The sequence below is a fragment of the Balaenoptera musculus genome, chromosome 14 (genome assembly GCF_009873245.2).
Source record: "Balaenoptera musculus isolate JJ_BM4_2016_0621 chromosome 14, mBalMus1.pri.v3, whole genome shotgun sequence".
NCBI classification, from domain to species: domain Eukaryota; kingdom Metazoa; phylum Chordata; class Mammalia; order Artiodactyla; family Balaenopteridae; genus Balaenoptera; species Balaenoptera musculus.
Window position 1 is genome coordinate 3525723 of NC_045798.1, and position 17860 is coordinate 3543582.

Consider the following 17860-nt stretch of genomic DNA (forward strand, 5'->3'; position numbering starts at 1 on the left):
AGGCAGCTCATTCAGATTAGAAAAGAACTATCACCTACATCAGCCTTTTGAGCTCCCCTGTGCCATGAACGGGCATGTGACAGCCAATGAGATCTGTCTTGCTTTCTGTATTTCAATTTCCAAAAGAATTGTGATGAGTATATGTACACAATGAAAGTAAAATTACTCTTTAGGTATTGCCTAACTGCTTCCAGAAAGTTATTTTTCTTTAAAGAGTGCCAAGGCAGGGTAGATAAATTAGGCCCCAGAAGGCAGGGACTCAAAGTCTCCAAATTAAAAAAAAAAAAAATCACTAAAAAGTAACAATACCAGGAAGCTTAGCTCAGCACTAACCTCAACAAAGTGTATCCATGTGCCATGCTGGTTATCACTGCGCTTTTTCTGAATTCAGTAACTGTGTCAAACAGTATTTACTCATGCTCAAGATTTTTTTAAATAGTTCATAAATAAATATTTGAATTTAGAGAAAGTCCTCTTAGCTGAGTACTTATTAGGAAAAGCATGTGAACAGTGCAGTTAAACTTTACACAGACCTGTGGGGTTTTGAACCCAGTGGAGACAAATTAAACCACAATCATTGTTTCTGCAGAGAGAAAAGCCTTCGATTAAGGTATGTGTATACCTAATTTGCTTTTAATTATACTGGTGAAATAGTTACATTTTCTGGTAAAAGTCTGGTGAATTTAGAGAAAGTATTCTAAACATGGGCTGGAATTAGAAGTGCCCAAATTTGCATTCTGAGTGTCTATTACACACTGTAGCAAGAAATCGAAACTCTACTTAGACTAGTTTTAGATTTGCACGATGCATATATCACAGTTAGACATGTGCGGTGAATCAAATTCCTAGAAACACCAAATCAAGGTTATAATATCACAAACCAACAGAGCAGCACCATCCCAAAACACGCCCGATGTTGAACTTGGATGATTAAGTACTAACTACACAGCAGGCAGATGCCAGTGAAAAGCCCCCTGGGACAGTGCCCCTTACAGAGTAGGCACGACGTCAAATTAAGGCTGATGTAAACAACACTAAACAAAAAATAACAACGGGCCCAAACAACGGCACTTCAAATTAAAAGAGATAAAATAAAGCTCTCTTTATCGAAATGCAAGCAAACTAATTTGTGTAAAGTCAGCCAGAGACAGAAGATGATCATCAACACAGCCTCCCAAATAATGTTTCTTTTTTTTTTCCCCCTCATTGCCTTTTTTTAAAAAAATTGAAGTGTAGCTGATTTGCAGCGTTGTGTTACTTTCAGGTGTACAGCAAAGTGATTCAGTTATACATACAGACGTATCTATTTTTTTCCCCAGATTCTTTTCCCTTTTAGGTTATTACAAAACATTGAGATAGTTCCCTGTGCTATACAGTAGGTCCCAAAATAATGTTTCCAAAGGAGCATCCTAGCTTTCTCAGAGGGCTGAAATTAACCCACAGCTTGCAAAATATGTTGAACTCCTTCACTCCTTCCTGTTAACATGTCTCCCACGACCACGTCGGAGCATATGTTTTGGAAATCTTGAAACAGGATGCTCCCCACGTGCATGTCTGTGGTATGTTGCACTGTCCAATACTGCAGCCCTGGGCCCGTGAGGCTACCGAGTCCTTGAAGCGGAGCTGGTCTGGATGGAAATGTGCCTCCTTAAAGTAAAATGCACACTCAATTTCAAACATGGAGTACCAAAAAAATGTGAAATAGCACCTCAGGCATTTTTATATTGCTCATGTGTTGAAATAATAAGATTCTGGATACAGTAGCTGAGCAGTTAGGAACTTGGCCTTGGCCAAGAGGTGGTCTGGCTTTTGCCCTGGGCTTCTAGGAAATAATCTATGTGATTCCTAAGGGGCATGGTGAGAACAGCCACAGCTAACAGTCTTAGGTAGGGGCTGGCCATGCCGGAAAGACCCCCCATGTGATGGAAATTGGGCACTTTGGGCCAAGTGGTATCAATCTGCCTGAAGACTGGATTCAATCATGTGCACAATCAATCAATCAAGTCTATGCAATGAAGCCCCAAGATAAACTTTGGACACCAAACTCAGTGAGCTTCCCGGGTTGGCAAAACTCCATGCATATGTCTCAGATCAATAACTGGAGGTTGAGATGATCACAGATCAACAGCCAGAGGGTAAAATGTCTTGACTGCACCAGGGAGAGGGCGATGGAGGACCAGCCCCTTGAGTCTCTTCCTTTGGCTGATTTTAGTCTGTATCCTTTCCCAGTAATAAACGATAACAGCAAGTGTAACTCTTGGTGAGTTCTGAGTCCTTCAAGCCATTTCTCAAACTTGAGGGTGGTTATGGGGACCCCCTGAACTTGCCGTTGGTGTCAAAAGTGAGGGCAGTCTTGGGGAGAGTACCCTTACCCTTATCCTTTGCAGGCTGGCTAACTCCAGGAGGTGGATTAAGTAAAACAGATTATTAAAACCGATTTTCCTTGTTTCCACTTACTTTTAAAAATGTGACTCGCAGAAAACTGGAAATTACATCCATGGCTCACCTTTGTAGGTTGCATTTTTGTATTTCTATTAACAGTATTGGTATCAAGAGTGAGCATGTGTTTTTATAAAAATGAAGTTTGAGAAAATAACAAGTTTTAGGCCAGATTTTATGCTCAAAACTATATTTATCTATACAGACTCTACATTAAATCCCAAAAGCAGTAAGAAGCAAAGACCATAAATCTTTCTCATCTGGGATAATTGGAATTTGATTCTGGTTTGATAATAATTATGTAGGGTTAACTAAGTTGGTACCTGAGCCAAGCCTGCTCACCAAAATAAAGAAGAAAGAATTAAAAACAAAAGCTGGCAGTTCAATAATGCAGCATGAAACTTAACTACTCAAAAACTGCATCACTGTTCCAAACACGTAACTACAAGTAGTCTCTCCACAAAAATCCATCTCAAAGCATTACATAGATATGGCTGAACAATGAACCTTTATATTATTTCTACACAGTTTCCATTTGCAAAAACTAATCAAATAAAGGTATTGAGCTGAACTTTATTGAAAAATCATCCACCAAAAAAAAAAGTACTAAAGCTGTATTAAAAAACAGGTTCACATTCAAATTTAATAACTAACCTCCACCACTTTAAACAATAAAAACAAATTCATCCTTTCTTTTTTGAGCTTTTTTGATGCTGCCTGTGACATCATCACCCAAGACAAAACAATTTTTGCTGACTTCTCCATTCCTTTCTTCAAATGCCTTGTTATTATATTTGGAAAAGCATCTGTCTCAAAACAAAGACTGCTAACCTAGGATTAGGGTAGATTTGGTGTGGCTGACCTCCTGGGTGACAGGCAAATGGTCAACTTAATCTTGACATGCAAGATGATCCTTCCAGGAGTTCCCCGGCAGCCAGCGGTTAGGACTCGGCGCTCTCGCTGCTGAGGGCCCGGGTTCAATCCCTGGTCGGGGAACTGAAATCCCACGTGCCGCGCGGCACAGCCAAAAAAAAAAAAAAAAAAAATCTTTCAACAGGACACTGCTGGATATTCTCACCACTGCTAGCAAGCCTGCCCAAAACGTAACTGGTCTATGCATTTAACGCAGTGTTCTCATCATTACATCGAAAAGTTAATCCCAGACTTCCCTGGTGGCGCAGTGGTTAAGAATCTGCTTGCCAACGCAGGGGACACGGGTTTGATCCCCAGCCCGGGAAGATCCCACATGCCGTGGAGCAACTAAGCCCGTGCGCCATAACTACTGAAGCCCGTGCGCCTAGAGCCCGTGCTCTGCAACAACAGAAGCCACTGCAATGAGAAGCCCGCGCACCGCAAAGAAGGGTAGCCCCTGCTCACGGCAACTAGAGAAAGCCCGCGCGCAGCAGCAAAGACCCAACGCAGCCAAAAATCAATCAATCAATCAATCAGTCAATCAATAGGTGTTACAATCTCGAGGAATAAGCACTAAGTGCGGCGGATTATTAAAATGGACCTAATAACCGGCCCCCTCCCTGCATCCCTGCTTTTTAAGGCCACCTTGAAGATCGTCCCATAATGAGGTAGAGGCTACAGCTCCATGCTTGACTTGCTCTGGCCCACAGGACAGTAGCAAACAACACACAGGCAGAAGCCTGCCGCCTGTTCATACACTGATGCCTGCTCTCTCCTGCCGCTGAGCCTAATAAAGGGTGACAGACCACATGGAGAGAGACAGCAACTGTCCCAGCCATGCCAGCCGAGGCCCCAGCACGTAAGCAAAGCCACGCTGGACCACCCAGACCCGCTGAGCTGACCCCGGCCAGAAACGCCCAGACAACACAAAGAATAAATGATAAATGGCTGTCTTAAGGCACTGTGTTTGACGTGATTTGTTATGTAGCAAAAATAACTGATACAGCAGTGAACACATCTGTACCAGTTTTGGAGGGCCATAGGTTTTACGGACAAAGGTGACATTTAAAACTGAGAAGTTAGGGAAAGGGGGGGAAATCATGGAGGATAAACTTGCTTCAGCAGGGAAAAGCTTTCTTTTATGTCTGGCTTAACAGAGGGCAGTTGGAGTCTCATATTTGCTGCTCTATTCAATCTGTGTCCATATGTTGCTTTGGCTGAAGTGTATAAAGAAAATCCTGCCTCTTGCTGATACGTAGTTGGAAAGGGGAGGAGTATTTTAATATGGGCCTTTAAGGGGCCTTTTCAGATCATTATAGGTATTATTCTTGGACATGACACCAAAACTCAACAAACGGTAGCTTCTTAAAGGTTAGTTGCAATATGGAACCTGAAATTATATCATACCCTGATATATTCGAATCCACAGGTCTATCTTGCACTTTGATGGATCTGTTACCTATGCGTGATTCTGTGATGCCACGTATTAGTCATTTGAAAACTATTGGTTCACTGAGTGATGCAGATCTCGCAAATGTTGAACCATTTCATTATACAGCATCCAAAAAAAAAAAAAAATTCACATTTGTTAACACAACCACTGATCTCATCAGGGAAGGATGTAAGGGGAAGCTGTCCACCTCCTGGTGGCTTACCAGCTTCTAATTTTTGCTTGAAAATTTAAATGATATCGTTGGCAATAGATACTGTCTGTTGTTTTTCTTGAAGTGACTCACTCGATCGAGTCATTTTTAAGAAAATGACTGCCAAATGCCCAAGTCTGAGTAACCATAGTTTGGCTACCACTCCTTCAGATAAAAAGTTGTGTTAAGACATGGCTGGTTCAGTCTGCAACCCCAACGTTGCACCAGGGCCTTTGCTCAAGGTAACCCCCATCCGTCATTCAGAGGCAGCAGAAAGAGCTGATACATACTTCCTGTTTCGTCACACAGAACATTAAAAAAAACACATGTATTCAGAGGTTAATATTTGATAAAAATTTATCACTTTTATGCTTCATCGAGGACATTCTTAAGTGAAAAACTGGCTCTTTTTTTTTTTTTAACTATAAGTGGGTGGTGGTGAATAATCCATCGGTGCAGATGGGTACCCCTGCTTTTAGGGCGATGAAGGCGTCAGCCGTTTTCCTCGCCACTGCTCTTCACATGGGGAAAAAGGCTTTTGCCTTTCATCGTGCCTTTAATAATGTCTGAGCATTATGACAAAAATAGGTTTGACTTTGTGCAGATCCTGAAAGAGTCCCAGGGACCCCCCTTTGAGAACCACTGGTACATCACTGCCGTAAGGCAGATGGACAGTCAAACTGATACAAACACGAAACTCGGAGCCAGGAAGCTTGCCGTTTTTCATTCATTACATTGCACTGAAAAATGCACCCTCGATTCTCTGCCTGGGGAGTTTGAGGTGAAAAATAAGAATACGCACACTCTGGCTGCAGGGAATCTTCACGTTCACGTGCACACAGTACTCTGGCCTTTGGCAAAGGTCGACCAGCCCCACAAAAGACTGCATTTGCCCTTGTCCCATTGCAGCCGTTTCCAAGCGTTAGATTTTACAAAGTGAAAGCCTATAGATAAAGAATGTGCATAGCCTGTAAAACGCCACCAACAGGAATAATGCCTCCAGATGACAAGGGCCTAAGCGCTGTGCACAACGGTTTGCTGGTAACGCACAAGGACCAGCAACGCTGGTGGCCCAAGGGCACTGCAGGGGTCACCATCTGAGAAAACAGCATCGTGCCTAAGATCCACCGGAGGAAAGCAACCTTGCAGCTGGCTTCTTCTTTAGTTTTGCACACCTGCCCTGCCAGTCCTCTACAGAACTCCCCACGGAGGATTCAGATTCCCGCCAGCTCATTTCACCCCACCCCGCCAAGTCATAGTGAATTTTAAAAGTCAGTAAGTGCATTAACTTGTAGAGGTACAAAGCCCTCTACTCATTAAAGCCCTTCAAATAAAGAGTCCAGCCTAGGAAACTCCAGCTGCCACCTAAGGGATTGTTACTCCCAATGTATACAAGGATGCTGCAACATTTACAGTGTAGTCCATAAATCATCCCATCTGAGCACATAAAATGAAAACAGACAAAGCATGAAAAGATCTGGCGGGGACTTCCCTGGTGGCGCAGTGGTTAAGACCCTGCGTTCCCAATGCAGGTGGCCCGGGTTCGATCCCTGGTCAGGGAACTAGATCCCACATGCATGCTGCAACTAAGAGTTCTCATGCCACAACTAAGGAGCCTGCCTGCCGCAACTGAGATCCAGTGCAACCAAATAAATAAATTATTATTTTAAAAAAGAGAGAGAGATTTGCAAAAACAAACAAAAAAAACAAAAAAGAAAAGAGCTGGCTATTGGGCTATTTTTGCAATTCAAGAAGAACAACAAAAAAAATCAGTGAAGGTCTAAGAGTATCTACCCAAATAAAAAACATCAGCATATGGGAAACACAACACACTGCTGTGGCCACCACGGGCGGTGCCGATGGGAACCATGTCAGCTCTAATAAAACTGCTTTTCTGTTCTCCGATCCTGCAACTTCACCAGCATAACCCAAATCAAAACGCGAAATGAACACGTACCCACTGCCTTTGCGCCGTTTCCTTCATTGACTCCGTGAAAGCGACAGCAAATCTAGGAAAGTGAGCAAAAATAATGAAAATGATTAGGGCAGAATCTAATTAACGTAACTGTGAAACAGCTCTTTGGAACAAATTGTGAGAGACAGGTAAGTAGCTGAATTTACAGGGCGATCAATCTTTATTAGTCATGGTCATTGGCTGTTAGATTTCATCTCCACTCACATCCAAAAAGAAAAGTTCTGTCTGCAGAAAATGAACAAACGAAGCTCAAAACTTCCTATGTTTCTTGTTCCTTCATGGAAGGTGAGAGAAGCAGAGATAAAGATAGAAAACAAGAGGGACTTCCTTGGTGGTGCAGTGGTTAAGAATCCGCCTGCTAATGCAGGGGACACAGGTGCCAGCCCTGGTCTAGGAAGATCCCACATGCCGCGGAGCAAAGAAGCCCGTGCACCACAACTGTTGAGCCTGCGCTCTGGAGCCTGTGAGCCACAACTACTGAGCCCATGAGCCACAACTACTGAGCCCACGTGCCACAACTACCGAAGCCCGCGTGCCTAGAGCCCACGCTCTGCAAGGAAAGAAGCCTCCACAATGAGAAACCCATGCGCTGCAACGAAGACCCAACGCAGCCAAAAATAAAATAAATAAATTTATTAAAAATAAAAAAAGACAGAAAACAAGATGCACTAGAGAGGCAAGGAACTTAGATAAAATTCAGGGGCAGGTGATCCGGTCCACTGGCTTCGCCAAAGGAAAACTAGGCGAAAGTGTTCAAGATTTACTGAATGTTCGTGGGTTAGGAAAGTTAATGTCCCCATTCATCGAGAAATGGCAGTTTCCAGAAGCAGGACTGGGTACACGTGGAATGAACCAGGAACATCTTATGGGGCCAGAAAGTAGAAAGTGCTCAAAACATGGCAAGGGCTTGTCGAAAGGATGCAGGAGTCAACAAAATATCTCCAATGGCCATGGCTGGGGTGATTTGGGCACCAAAATAAGTAATAGGAGTGATGGGTAACCCATAGAGTCAAACAAAATAAATAGCCATGGGTCCGTGTTGATGTAACTAAATAATTGAATAAATAAATGGGGTCAAACAGACAACTCTTCCTTATAGTAGAATTCCAATTAACAAATGTATGAGTGGTAGAAATAGAAAGTCATCAGTGCGCAAACAGTGCAGTAAAACTTGTTGCAACCAAGAACCATTAATATAGGGAATTCCCTAGCGGTTGAGTGGTTAGGACTCAGTGCTTTCACAGCCGGGACGCGGTTTCTATCCCCGGTCGGGGACCTAAGGTCCCGCAAGCGGCACATGGTGTGGCCAAAAAAAAAGAAAGAAAAAACCAGAACCCTTAATAGATGATTCCTCCCCACTGGCATGACCTGGAAAGGGGAGCTCACGTCCCCCTGCCTGTGTCTTCTCCAAGCCTTCCTTCTTCCCCCTCCCCACTCTCCCAAAACCAGCCACCAATCGCAGACACAGCCAATCGCATGCCTCTTACTTAAGGGAGAAATACGGAATCCTTCCCTTTGGGTAGAATAAACGTGAGCAAGCAGGACCAGACCACATCAGACCTTGCATCTGAGCCCAGTAGGGATCGGACTGCTGACATCACTTATGAGATGCTCTCCACGCCCCCCGAACATTGTCAAGAAACACAAATAAACTGTATTCTGAGGGCATCAACTATACTCCAAGAAACAGGGATAAAAAGGAGAGAAAAGCAACTAAATAGCAACTGCAAGGAGAGTGCAGAAACCTTCCTTTGCGGAAAACTGCAAAAATGAGAAACTTAAGAATCAAACAAAGAACAAACTATGCATGTAAATTGCCTGTCACAGTTCCTGGTCCCTAATTCATTTAACATCTGACAAACATCTGCTATTATTATTTTCTACTAGTACTAACACCACTACTGGGACCTGTGTAAAACATGAGGGCACCCCATGTGGCCAGTGAACAAATTATTTGACAGCCTAAAACTTTCAGAAAAAAAAAAGGCCCCAAAAGCAAGAAGAGCCATCAAACACAGAATAAGGTTAATAACACAAAAGACCAAGCATTTTACCCCATAACAGCGTTTATGAATAAACGCACAAGTGCAATTCTCAAGGTGGGTTTTGTGGAATGTTAAAGCCGCTCATTTGGCAAGCGTGATGCTCTGCTTTTCGGTGAGAATGTCAGCTCCACATGAGCTGGAACGCTGCTCTGTTCATGGCCGCCTCCCCAGCCCCTGGAGTGTCTGGCACCCAGGAGACGGGCAAAAATACCTGCTGCCTGTATACGTGTATAAGTAAGAGAAGGAACAGTTCTGCCTTAAATTCCAACAGGAAGCAGGTGAGGGGGAGGGATGGGTGGAGAGGGGGAGGAAAGAGCAGGAAAATGTCCCAGGTGAGCGGAGCGGACTCTGTGTGCATGGTAGCCCGGCGGCTGACTGTGACCGTCCCCCACCCATGTGACCGTCCCCACCATCACGTCCTGCTCATTTCGGGACCCGAGATGAGGCATCAGTAGGAGCTACAGCTTCGGTTTAAGACGGCAGGGAAGGATGAGAGTCTTGGGAAAGTTCTCCTCAAAGGTGCATGTGAAAACGTTTTCGGAGTCAGAGGGGTGAACTGGAGCTAACTTGAAAGACATGCCACTTTTTCCAGGGCCACAGATAACACGGTCTTTCTTGTGGCTCCTCATATAGAAACAGTGGGCCTGGCTTTACACCCACCTAATAGATAACCTTTTAAGAGAGTTTCTAGCCCAAAGATCCTTGGAAGATAAAGATATTTAAAATAACACATTTCTACCATTTGCAATAGCCAAGACATGGAAACAACCTAAGTGTCCATCGACAGATGAATGGATAAAGAAGATGTGGTACATATATACAATGCAATACTACTCAGCCGTAACAAAGAATGAAATAATGCCATTTGCAGCAACATGGATGGACCTAGACATGATCATACTAAGTGAGGTCAGTCAGACAGAGAAAGACAAATACCATATGATATCATTTATATGTGGAATCTAAAATAGGACACAAATGAACTTATCTACGAAACAGAAACAGACTCACGGACGAAGAGAAAAGACTGGTGGTTGCTAAGGGGGAGGGGGGTTGGGGGAGGGATGGAGTGGGAGTTTGGGGTCAGCAGATGTAAACTATTATACACAGAATGGATAAACAACAAGGTCCTACTATATAGCACAGGGAACTGTACTCAATATCTTGTGATAAACCATAATGGAAAAGAGTATTTACAAAAGAGTGTATATATATATGTAAAGCTAAATCACTTTGCTGTACAGCAGAAAGTAACACCATACTGTAAATCTACTATACTTCAATAAAAAATAAAATACTATTTAAGGTAACATAAAAAATAAAATAACGCATTTTTTAGGAAAAATATAAAAGTACTACTTTTGCACTTGTGCTTGAACACTGCCATTTCAAAACGTACTTACTTTGACATAGAATTCTCTTTGTCAAAAACATCTTTAGTAACACAGTAGCTCAAAAACCATATGAAATTACCAACACTCAACCAGTTGTGACCTACAAAACAGTAATTTCACGTGCCATTGATTCCGTACTCATGAGGGTATTTGTGAGGTGATTCATTTCATACAAACTCTCTTTTGCTCATTTGCTTGGCAATGTTAAGTTTTTCTAATATGCACCTGGATAAGCCTTCAGTAAACAATTTCCACAAATTTCAAATACTCCTTATTTAATTTTGGTGTTTATAACTACCAAATACTTATTATAATATTCATAAGCCAACAAGTGGATGCTAAAATAAGTTCGCATACTATACCATAGAGGAAAAGTTTTCAATACTAAAAAAGTTGAAAAATATACCTTATAGGGAAAATATAACTATTTAAATGAAACACTTGTTATAAAGCTAGACAAGTTTAATGCTTTGTTCTACAGAAAAGTACGCTGTATTGTGTCAGACAAGAAATCTGTGATTCACGCAACTTCCCTGCCCACTAACTCCAATCAATATCCCCAAATAAAAATCAATGTGTGTTTTAATAACAACACAATGAATAATGCTAATGATAATATCATAAGATGAATTCATTCCCTATTGTTTCTCCCAAGCAGAATGATTTTCCTTCTATGAGACAGTGCATTACAAACTGCAGGAATCTAAAGGCAATAAATTTTTAGGGTGTAAGAACAACAACAAGAAGAAAACCTATAATGATAGATCACCTTTCAAGGTGAGCCAACACTGCTTTAATACCTTCATCTGTTGTAAAACACACACACATACACGGAGCGTACTCTCTATTTTAAAAAGGTTGCATTTCCACATTTATGTCCAGGAAGTCTTCAGGAAGAAGCAGGGTCCTGAAATGCAATGCCATCTATTTGTAACCCTAGTTTTAAGGGGCAAGATTGACACCTATCTTTCCCCACCAAAAAATTAGGCTGCGAAATAGAACCTGGGGTTCTGTCCTTGGTGTGGATCAGAAATGGGACAGTTACATACAGGTGAAGAAGTCTGGATTCCCACAGCTTCTCAGCCATGCGAGGGTTACAGACGAGCCACAGAAAATTCATGGTTAGTATAGCTTTGTTATACAGCAGAAACGAACACACCATTGTAAAGCAATTATACTCTAATAAGGATGTTAAATAATAATTATAATAATTAAAAAACGAAGAAAGAAAAAAGAAAATTCATGGTTGGCCACTTACCGGGGACATGGAAGCAACCTAAATGTCAATCAACAGACGAATGGATAAGGAAAATGTGGCATGCACATACACTAGAATACTTTTCAGCCTTAAAAAAGGAGGACATCCTGACATCTGCAAGAACATGGATGAAGCTGGGACACACTGATGCTCAGGGAAACAAGCCAGATGCGGAAGGACAAATACGGTAGGATTCCGCCGACACGTGGAATCTAAAGTGGTCAAACTCATGGAAGCATGGGAGGGGTTGGGAGAGGGGGAAACAGAGGGAGGGGAAAACAGGGAGGTATTAGTCAAAGGTCACAGAGTTTCAGTTGTACAAGATGAATATGCCCTAGAGCTCGCCTGTACAGCAGAGAGCCTACAGGTAATAATACTGTATGTAAACCATTTGCTAAGTGGGTAGATTTTCTGTTAAGTGTTCTTATCATAAAAATTAAAATAAAATAATAAAAATAAAGAAGGTGGGAGTAAACTTTTGGAGGTGATGGACGTGGCTATAGCATAAATTGTGATGATGGTTTCACGGGTGTATACTGATCTCCAAACTCATCAAGTTGTGTGCGTTGATTACGTACAGCTTTTTGCATGGCAATCATTCCTCAGTAAAGTGGTTAAAAAATTAATAAAGCGGTGTGTCCACATTTTAAAAATTCATCACCTGGTTTGTTTGTTTTTTTCCACAATGATTCAAAAATTTACTAGAGTTGAAAGGATGCTTCAACAGTACTGGCTGGGTTTTCGGTAAGCTTTGAATTCAGGGTGATTCGACGGCAGGTGAGACTCCGATTCATCAGCAGCCAGTGGGTGCACGGGGGGCGGAGACCACGTCCACCCACGCCAACCCTTCCGTGGCATCACCCCAGAAAGCCTGCCAAGAAGAGCGCTTTGCTTTGCTTTGGGTACGCATGTATGTTTCTTCTTTCGATTTCATTAGCTCTTTTTTTCACAATTTTTATATGAACAGAGAGGATTTGTATGTTATTATGATGTTAGTTATTATGACTGTGATTGTTATAAAGAGAAAATGGGGTGTTTTTGTTTCCCCACCAAGCCTCCCAGTTCGCTCCAGAATGCTGTACAGATATTATCATTTTCTAAGAATGCCTCGACACGAAAAAGGTTGGGAAGTACAGCTCTGGGTTCTCAGCCAGGAGCGATAACTACTCCCATCCCAGGGGCTAGCAATGTGGGCAGGTGTGTTTAACTGCTGCAGTACCCAGCAGGTCCTGTGGACACGCAGTGTCCAGAGTCAGGGACACGCGGGGCAGCCCCATAATGCGTAACTATCCTGCCCAAAATCCCCACAGTGACCCCACTGAGAAAGCCGCTCGCTGGTCGCTCTCACAAACGGTTTATATATAGCCCAGAAATCCGTATAGGTTAAGAGTCACGTCAAAGAGATTCCACTTGACACAACTGGAAACATGAAAATTACCACAGAAAAAGTCTTGTTGGTGAAGGCAAATATACAGTAAAGGTGGTAAATCAGCCGTGTATAAAGCTAGTAGGAAGGTTAAAAGACAAAGAGTAGAGGGCTTCCCTGGTGGCGCAGTGGTTGAGAATCTGCCTGCCGATGCAGGGGACACGGGTTCGAGCCCTGGTCTGGGAAGATCCCACATGCCGCGGAGCAACTGGGCCTGTGAGCCACAACTACTGAGCCTGCGCGTCTGGAGCCTGTGCTCCGCAACAAGAGAGGCCGCGATAGTGAGAGGCCCGCGCACCACGATGAGGAGTGGCCCCCGCTTGCCGCAACTGGAGAAAGCCCTCTTACAGAAATGAAGACCAAACATAGCCATAAATAAATAAATAAATAAATAAATAAAATTAAAAAAAAACAAAAACAAAAACTAAAAGATGTAAAATACGACGTAAAAAACAGTAAATGTTGGGGGGAGCACGGTGGGGAAGTAAAAAGGCAGCATTGTTAAAATGTGCTTGAACTTAGAGACCAGCAAGTTAAAATAATCACATAGATGGATAGACAGTAAATACAGTACGTAACTATGTAACATCTTTGTATGGTGACAGATGGAAACTAGACTTATCGTGGGGATCATCTTCAAATGTAGACACATACTGAATCACTATGTTGTGTAACAGGAACTAACATAGGGTTGTAGGTCAATTATACTTCAAAACCAACCAATCAAACAAACAAACTCAGAGAAAAAGAGACTGAATTCGTGGTGACCAGAGGCAGGGAGGGGGGAAGGGGCAATTCAATGGAGGCAACCAAAGGTACAAACTTCCAGGTATAAGATAAATAAGTCCTAGGGATGTCACGTACAACATGATACATATAATTGACCCTGCCGTATGTTACACGTGAAAGTTAAGCAAGTAAATCCTGAGTTCTCACCACAAGGAAAAAAGGGGTTTTTTTTCTATTTATTTAAATTTGTATCCATACGAGATGCTGAATGTGCAGTAAACTTACTGTGATCATCGTTTCAAGTACGCAAGTCAAATCATTATGTTGTACAGCTTAAACTTAAACAGTGCTGCACGTCAATCGTATCTCAAGAAAACTGGAAAAAATATTCTGCTTGGGCAAACCTGATGCAAAGTCAACCCCAATTTGTGTGCTCATAAAGCTTGAGTTTATCCATCTCATCTCTTAGCAAGAATTCTGTTTCTTCCACCACTCAGAACATTCTAAGAACGTTCTACAGTCCAATATTAACTGTAGTCAAAGAACTATTCAAGTGCAATAACTTGTTTACAATGACTATTTGTGGCAAAATAAACAGGCACCAAATGAAAGGAAAGATAAACAAAAAGAAAGAAGTTGATACTACATGGTAAGATGTAAACCTCCCAAACTACTGGTTTCCTCTGTCTTTTTGTGTCAGTGAATTTCATCCAAAAGGGTTAGATGCTTAACTCCTGTGAAATTCTCTTAAGTATTACCTGGCTTCTTCTAGGACTCTTCCCATCACTTTGTTTTTTTCTCCATGCTTAACGTCTTCATTTAAATCAGTTCCACCAAAGATGATTCCAAAAGGAATTCCATGACCTGCAAAATAGGATAATTAACAAAGCACAGTTTACCTTTGGAAACACCCCTCGCTAACCATCCCAAAGCAACGATATCAAAAACTGAAGTTCCCAGAACGTAGGGAGCATATTTGGTTGGTTGTTGAATTTTACCCAGCTCTTCTGAATAGAACAGGTGTCACTGTTATGAACATGACATGGGGTTAATCACGCGAGACAAGACGATTTTAAACCAATTTGCTTTCAGTTTTAACACATGAAAAACGTTAGCCTCCATCTATCAAAGCCAAGCGTATCGTTCGGAAATGGGTTAATCTGGAGCTACTGGTGTTTATGACAGAAGAAGAGGGCTTCAACTTTAGACCTGCTGTTCATAGTAACGGTCACCGTGCTGGCAAGGAGACAAGAGGGAGAGGAAAGAGGCACAGACTGTATTTTCAGGCACACACAGTACAACAGCAACGATAAAACGTGGAGGGCACAAATATATGGGAACCAAAAATACTGGAGATGCTGCGCGTGTCAAGTGGAAAAGGACTCCCCCCCGGGGCCGTATTTACTCTGAATGAAGGGCCCTGGGCTGACGGAAGGCACATTCCCTGGCTTGGTCATTTCACAAGGCACCAAGCGTGCACGGATCAAGTTAAACTGTGCTCATCAAACAGCGCTCCCCAGAAGGACTTCCAGAGGTCAATAAAAATTTCAAAAGAGCAAAGGCAAACCACTAAACAGACCAGATCTAACTTGAGTTCATACTGGGGTTTCTCAAACAAGCCATCTCTACTGAGGTTCAATATGTAAGTGGAAAAGGTACAGATCTTTCCTTGTATCTGCCTTAGAAGTGTTTTGTCATGCAAATGAGCAGATTCTATCTTTCTTCTTTCTGGTGAAGTGCCTCTCACTTCACTGCGAAGAATTCAGCCTTGAGCTACTAAGCACACCAATAACACACAAGAGGTACAGAAAGGCTGTAAGTAAAAAACTCAAATGAAAACTTTAAAAAAAATTTTTTTAAGTAAAAAAAAATCAAGTGCATTTTGATTAACACAATATATGTATAGGAAAACAATAAACATACATTTCTCTGTACAAAGAACATCTGTGAAAGGATAAAAAGAAAAAACCTAGCTGCTGTTGCCTCTATAGAAGGGACCCTGGCAGTCCAGTGGTTAGGGCTCAATGCTTTCACTGAGGGGCCAGGTTCGAGCCCTGGCTGGGGAACTAAGATTCCACAAGCTGCACAGCGTGGCCAAAAAAAAAAAAAGAAGGAACCCGGAAGACGACAGATCTGGAACAGGAGAGAAACTTTCTTCTTTTCTCTCTATAACATTTTATACTGTTTGCATTTCTTACTATGGACCGGCGTGACCTTTTCCAAAAATACAAAAAAGCCAGGCAGACACGGAAAGGCGAGTGTGGTAGAGATGATTCCTCTTCTGCCATGGGCTTAGACTTTGGGGGATGCTGAGATAGGGTGAATGATTTTAGCATGTGGGATGGACTTGAATCTTTGGGGACCAGAGAAAGGTCTGTGGTAGGTAGAATAATGGCCTCCAAAGATGTCCACCTGTAATTCCTGGAATCTATGAGTATGTTACACAGCAAAGGGAAATTAAGGTTTTGACTCATCTCTTCCTCTGTTTCTTGTTGAGAACATGCTTTAGGCTTGAACCTAAAGGAACAGGCAGCATCAGGTGTCTGGTTAAGAAGCCAGGTTCAGGAAACCACGAGATTTTTTTCTCAGCCGACTACTGGGACTGACCGATTTTCAGCATAAGCACTGATTCGGAAAGATCGCTAAGTTATGCACTTAAATATACAAAGTAAGGCCTGTACATGAAGAGAGGGTCCAATTTCCTACGGTGTGGGAAGCAGGAAAGAGAGCTGGAAGATTAAATAAGGTTTGATACAGTGCAGGGAAACAGGAAGTCACCTTTAGCAATGAAATGTCTGAAAATTTCAGAAGCTGACACATTTTGCTGAGTGAAGTGTTATCCCCGTGTGATGATTACTGTAGGTAATTTGGGGCCTCAAGTGACATACTATCTCCTGAAAAGCTGCCACTGCCATGTCATTTAATTCATATTTGGAAAAAGCCACTCACGGCTCAACAACAAAATTATCTGTCCTGCCTCTACTTGGCGGCCGCTGGGCTCTCAGTGAAGTCAAATTGGCCTTGGGAGGGTTAAGAAGAAATATCCAAAAATTGTAGCTAAAGCCAAGAGGATGACTGCATGCACATCCTTTCGAGGTCCAAGGAAGCAGTGTTTTTTTTTGTTTTTGTTTTTATTTTTATTTATTTATTTTTGGCTGCATTGGGTCTTCGTTGCTGCACACGGGCTTTCTCTAGCTGTGGTGAGCAGGGGCTACTCTTCGTCGTGGTGCACGGGCTTCTCACTGTGGTGGCTTCTCTTGTTGCGGAGCATGGGCTCTAGGTGCACGGGCTTCAGTAGTTGTGGCTCGCGGGCTCAGTAGTTGTGGCTCATGGGCTCAGTAGTTGTGGCTCATGGACTCAGTAGTTGTGGCTCGCGGGCTCTAGAGTGCAGGCTCAGTAGTTGTGGCGCACGGGCTTAGTTGCTCTGCAGCATGTGGGATCTTCCCGGACCAGGGCTCGAACCTGTGTCCCCTGCATTGGCAGGAGGATTCTTAACCACTGCGCCACCAGGGAAGCCTGGAAGCAGTGTTTAAAGGTCCCCGTGGATTCGTTTTCTAAGAGAAGGTACTGTTGTTTGACCTCAGTATTTACTATTAATTAAGAGCTCATGCTCTGTGAAGTTGCATCCAATACTTTGCAGGCAGAGATGCAAATCATTTTGCTGCAGTTGTAATGGTTTATGTTAGAAGTCAATTTGTCTGGGCTAAGGGAGGCCCAGAGAGCTGGTAAAACATGATTTCTGGATGTGTCTGGGAGGATGTTTCTGGAAGAGATTAGCATTTGAATCTGTAGCCTGAGGAAGGAAGATCTCCCTCAACAATGCAGGTGGGCCTCACCCAATCCGTTGAGGGCTTCAATAGAACTAAAAGGGGAAGGAAGGGTGAATTCATGCTCTCTGCTTAAACTGGGACATCCATCTTCTCCTGCCCTCGGACATCACCACTCCTGGTTCCTGGGCTTCTAGACTCAGACTGGGACTTACACCATCAGCCCCCCAATTCTCAGGCTTTCAGACTCGGGTTGAATGAAACCACTGGTT

At 42.7% G+C, this 17860-nt stretch overlaps 1 protein-coding gene across 5 annotated transcripts in view; it reads right to left on the reverse strand.

The window, feature by feature from the left end:
- Window positions 1-17860, reverse strand: part of GLT1D1 (glycosyltransferase 1 domain containing 1) — a 108846-nt gene that overhangs the window by 61883 nt on the left and 29103 nt on the right. For all 5 annotated transcript variants that reach the window (XM_036874809.1, XM_036874814.1, XM_036874812.1 and 2 more), the window contains 2 exons: window positions 14580-14685; window positions 6952-7003 (listed from right to left, as the gene is read on the reverse strand). In XM_036874809.1, coding sequence (XP_036730704.1) covers window positions 6952-7003; window positions 14580-14685 — 158 coding nt within the window. The remainder of the gene's footprint in view (window positions 1-6951; window positions 7004-14579; window positions 14686-17860) is intronic.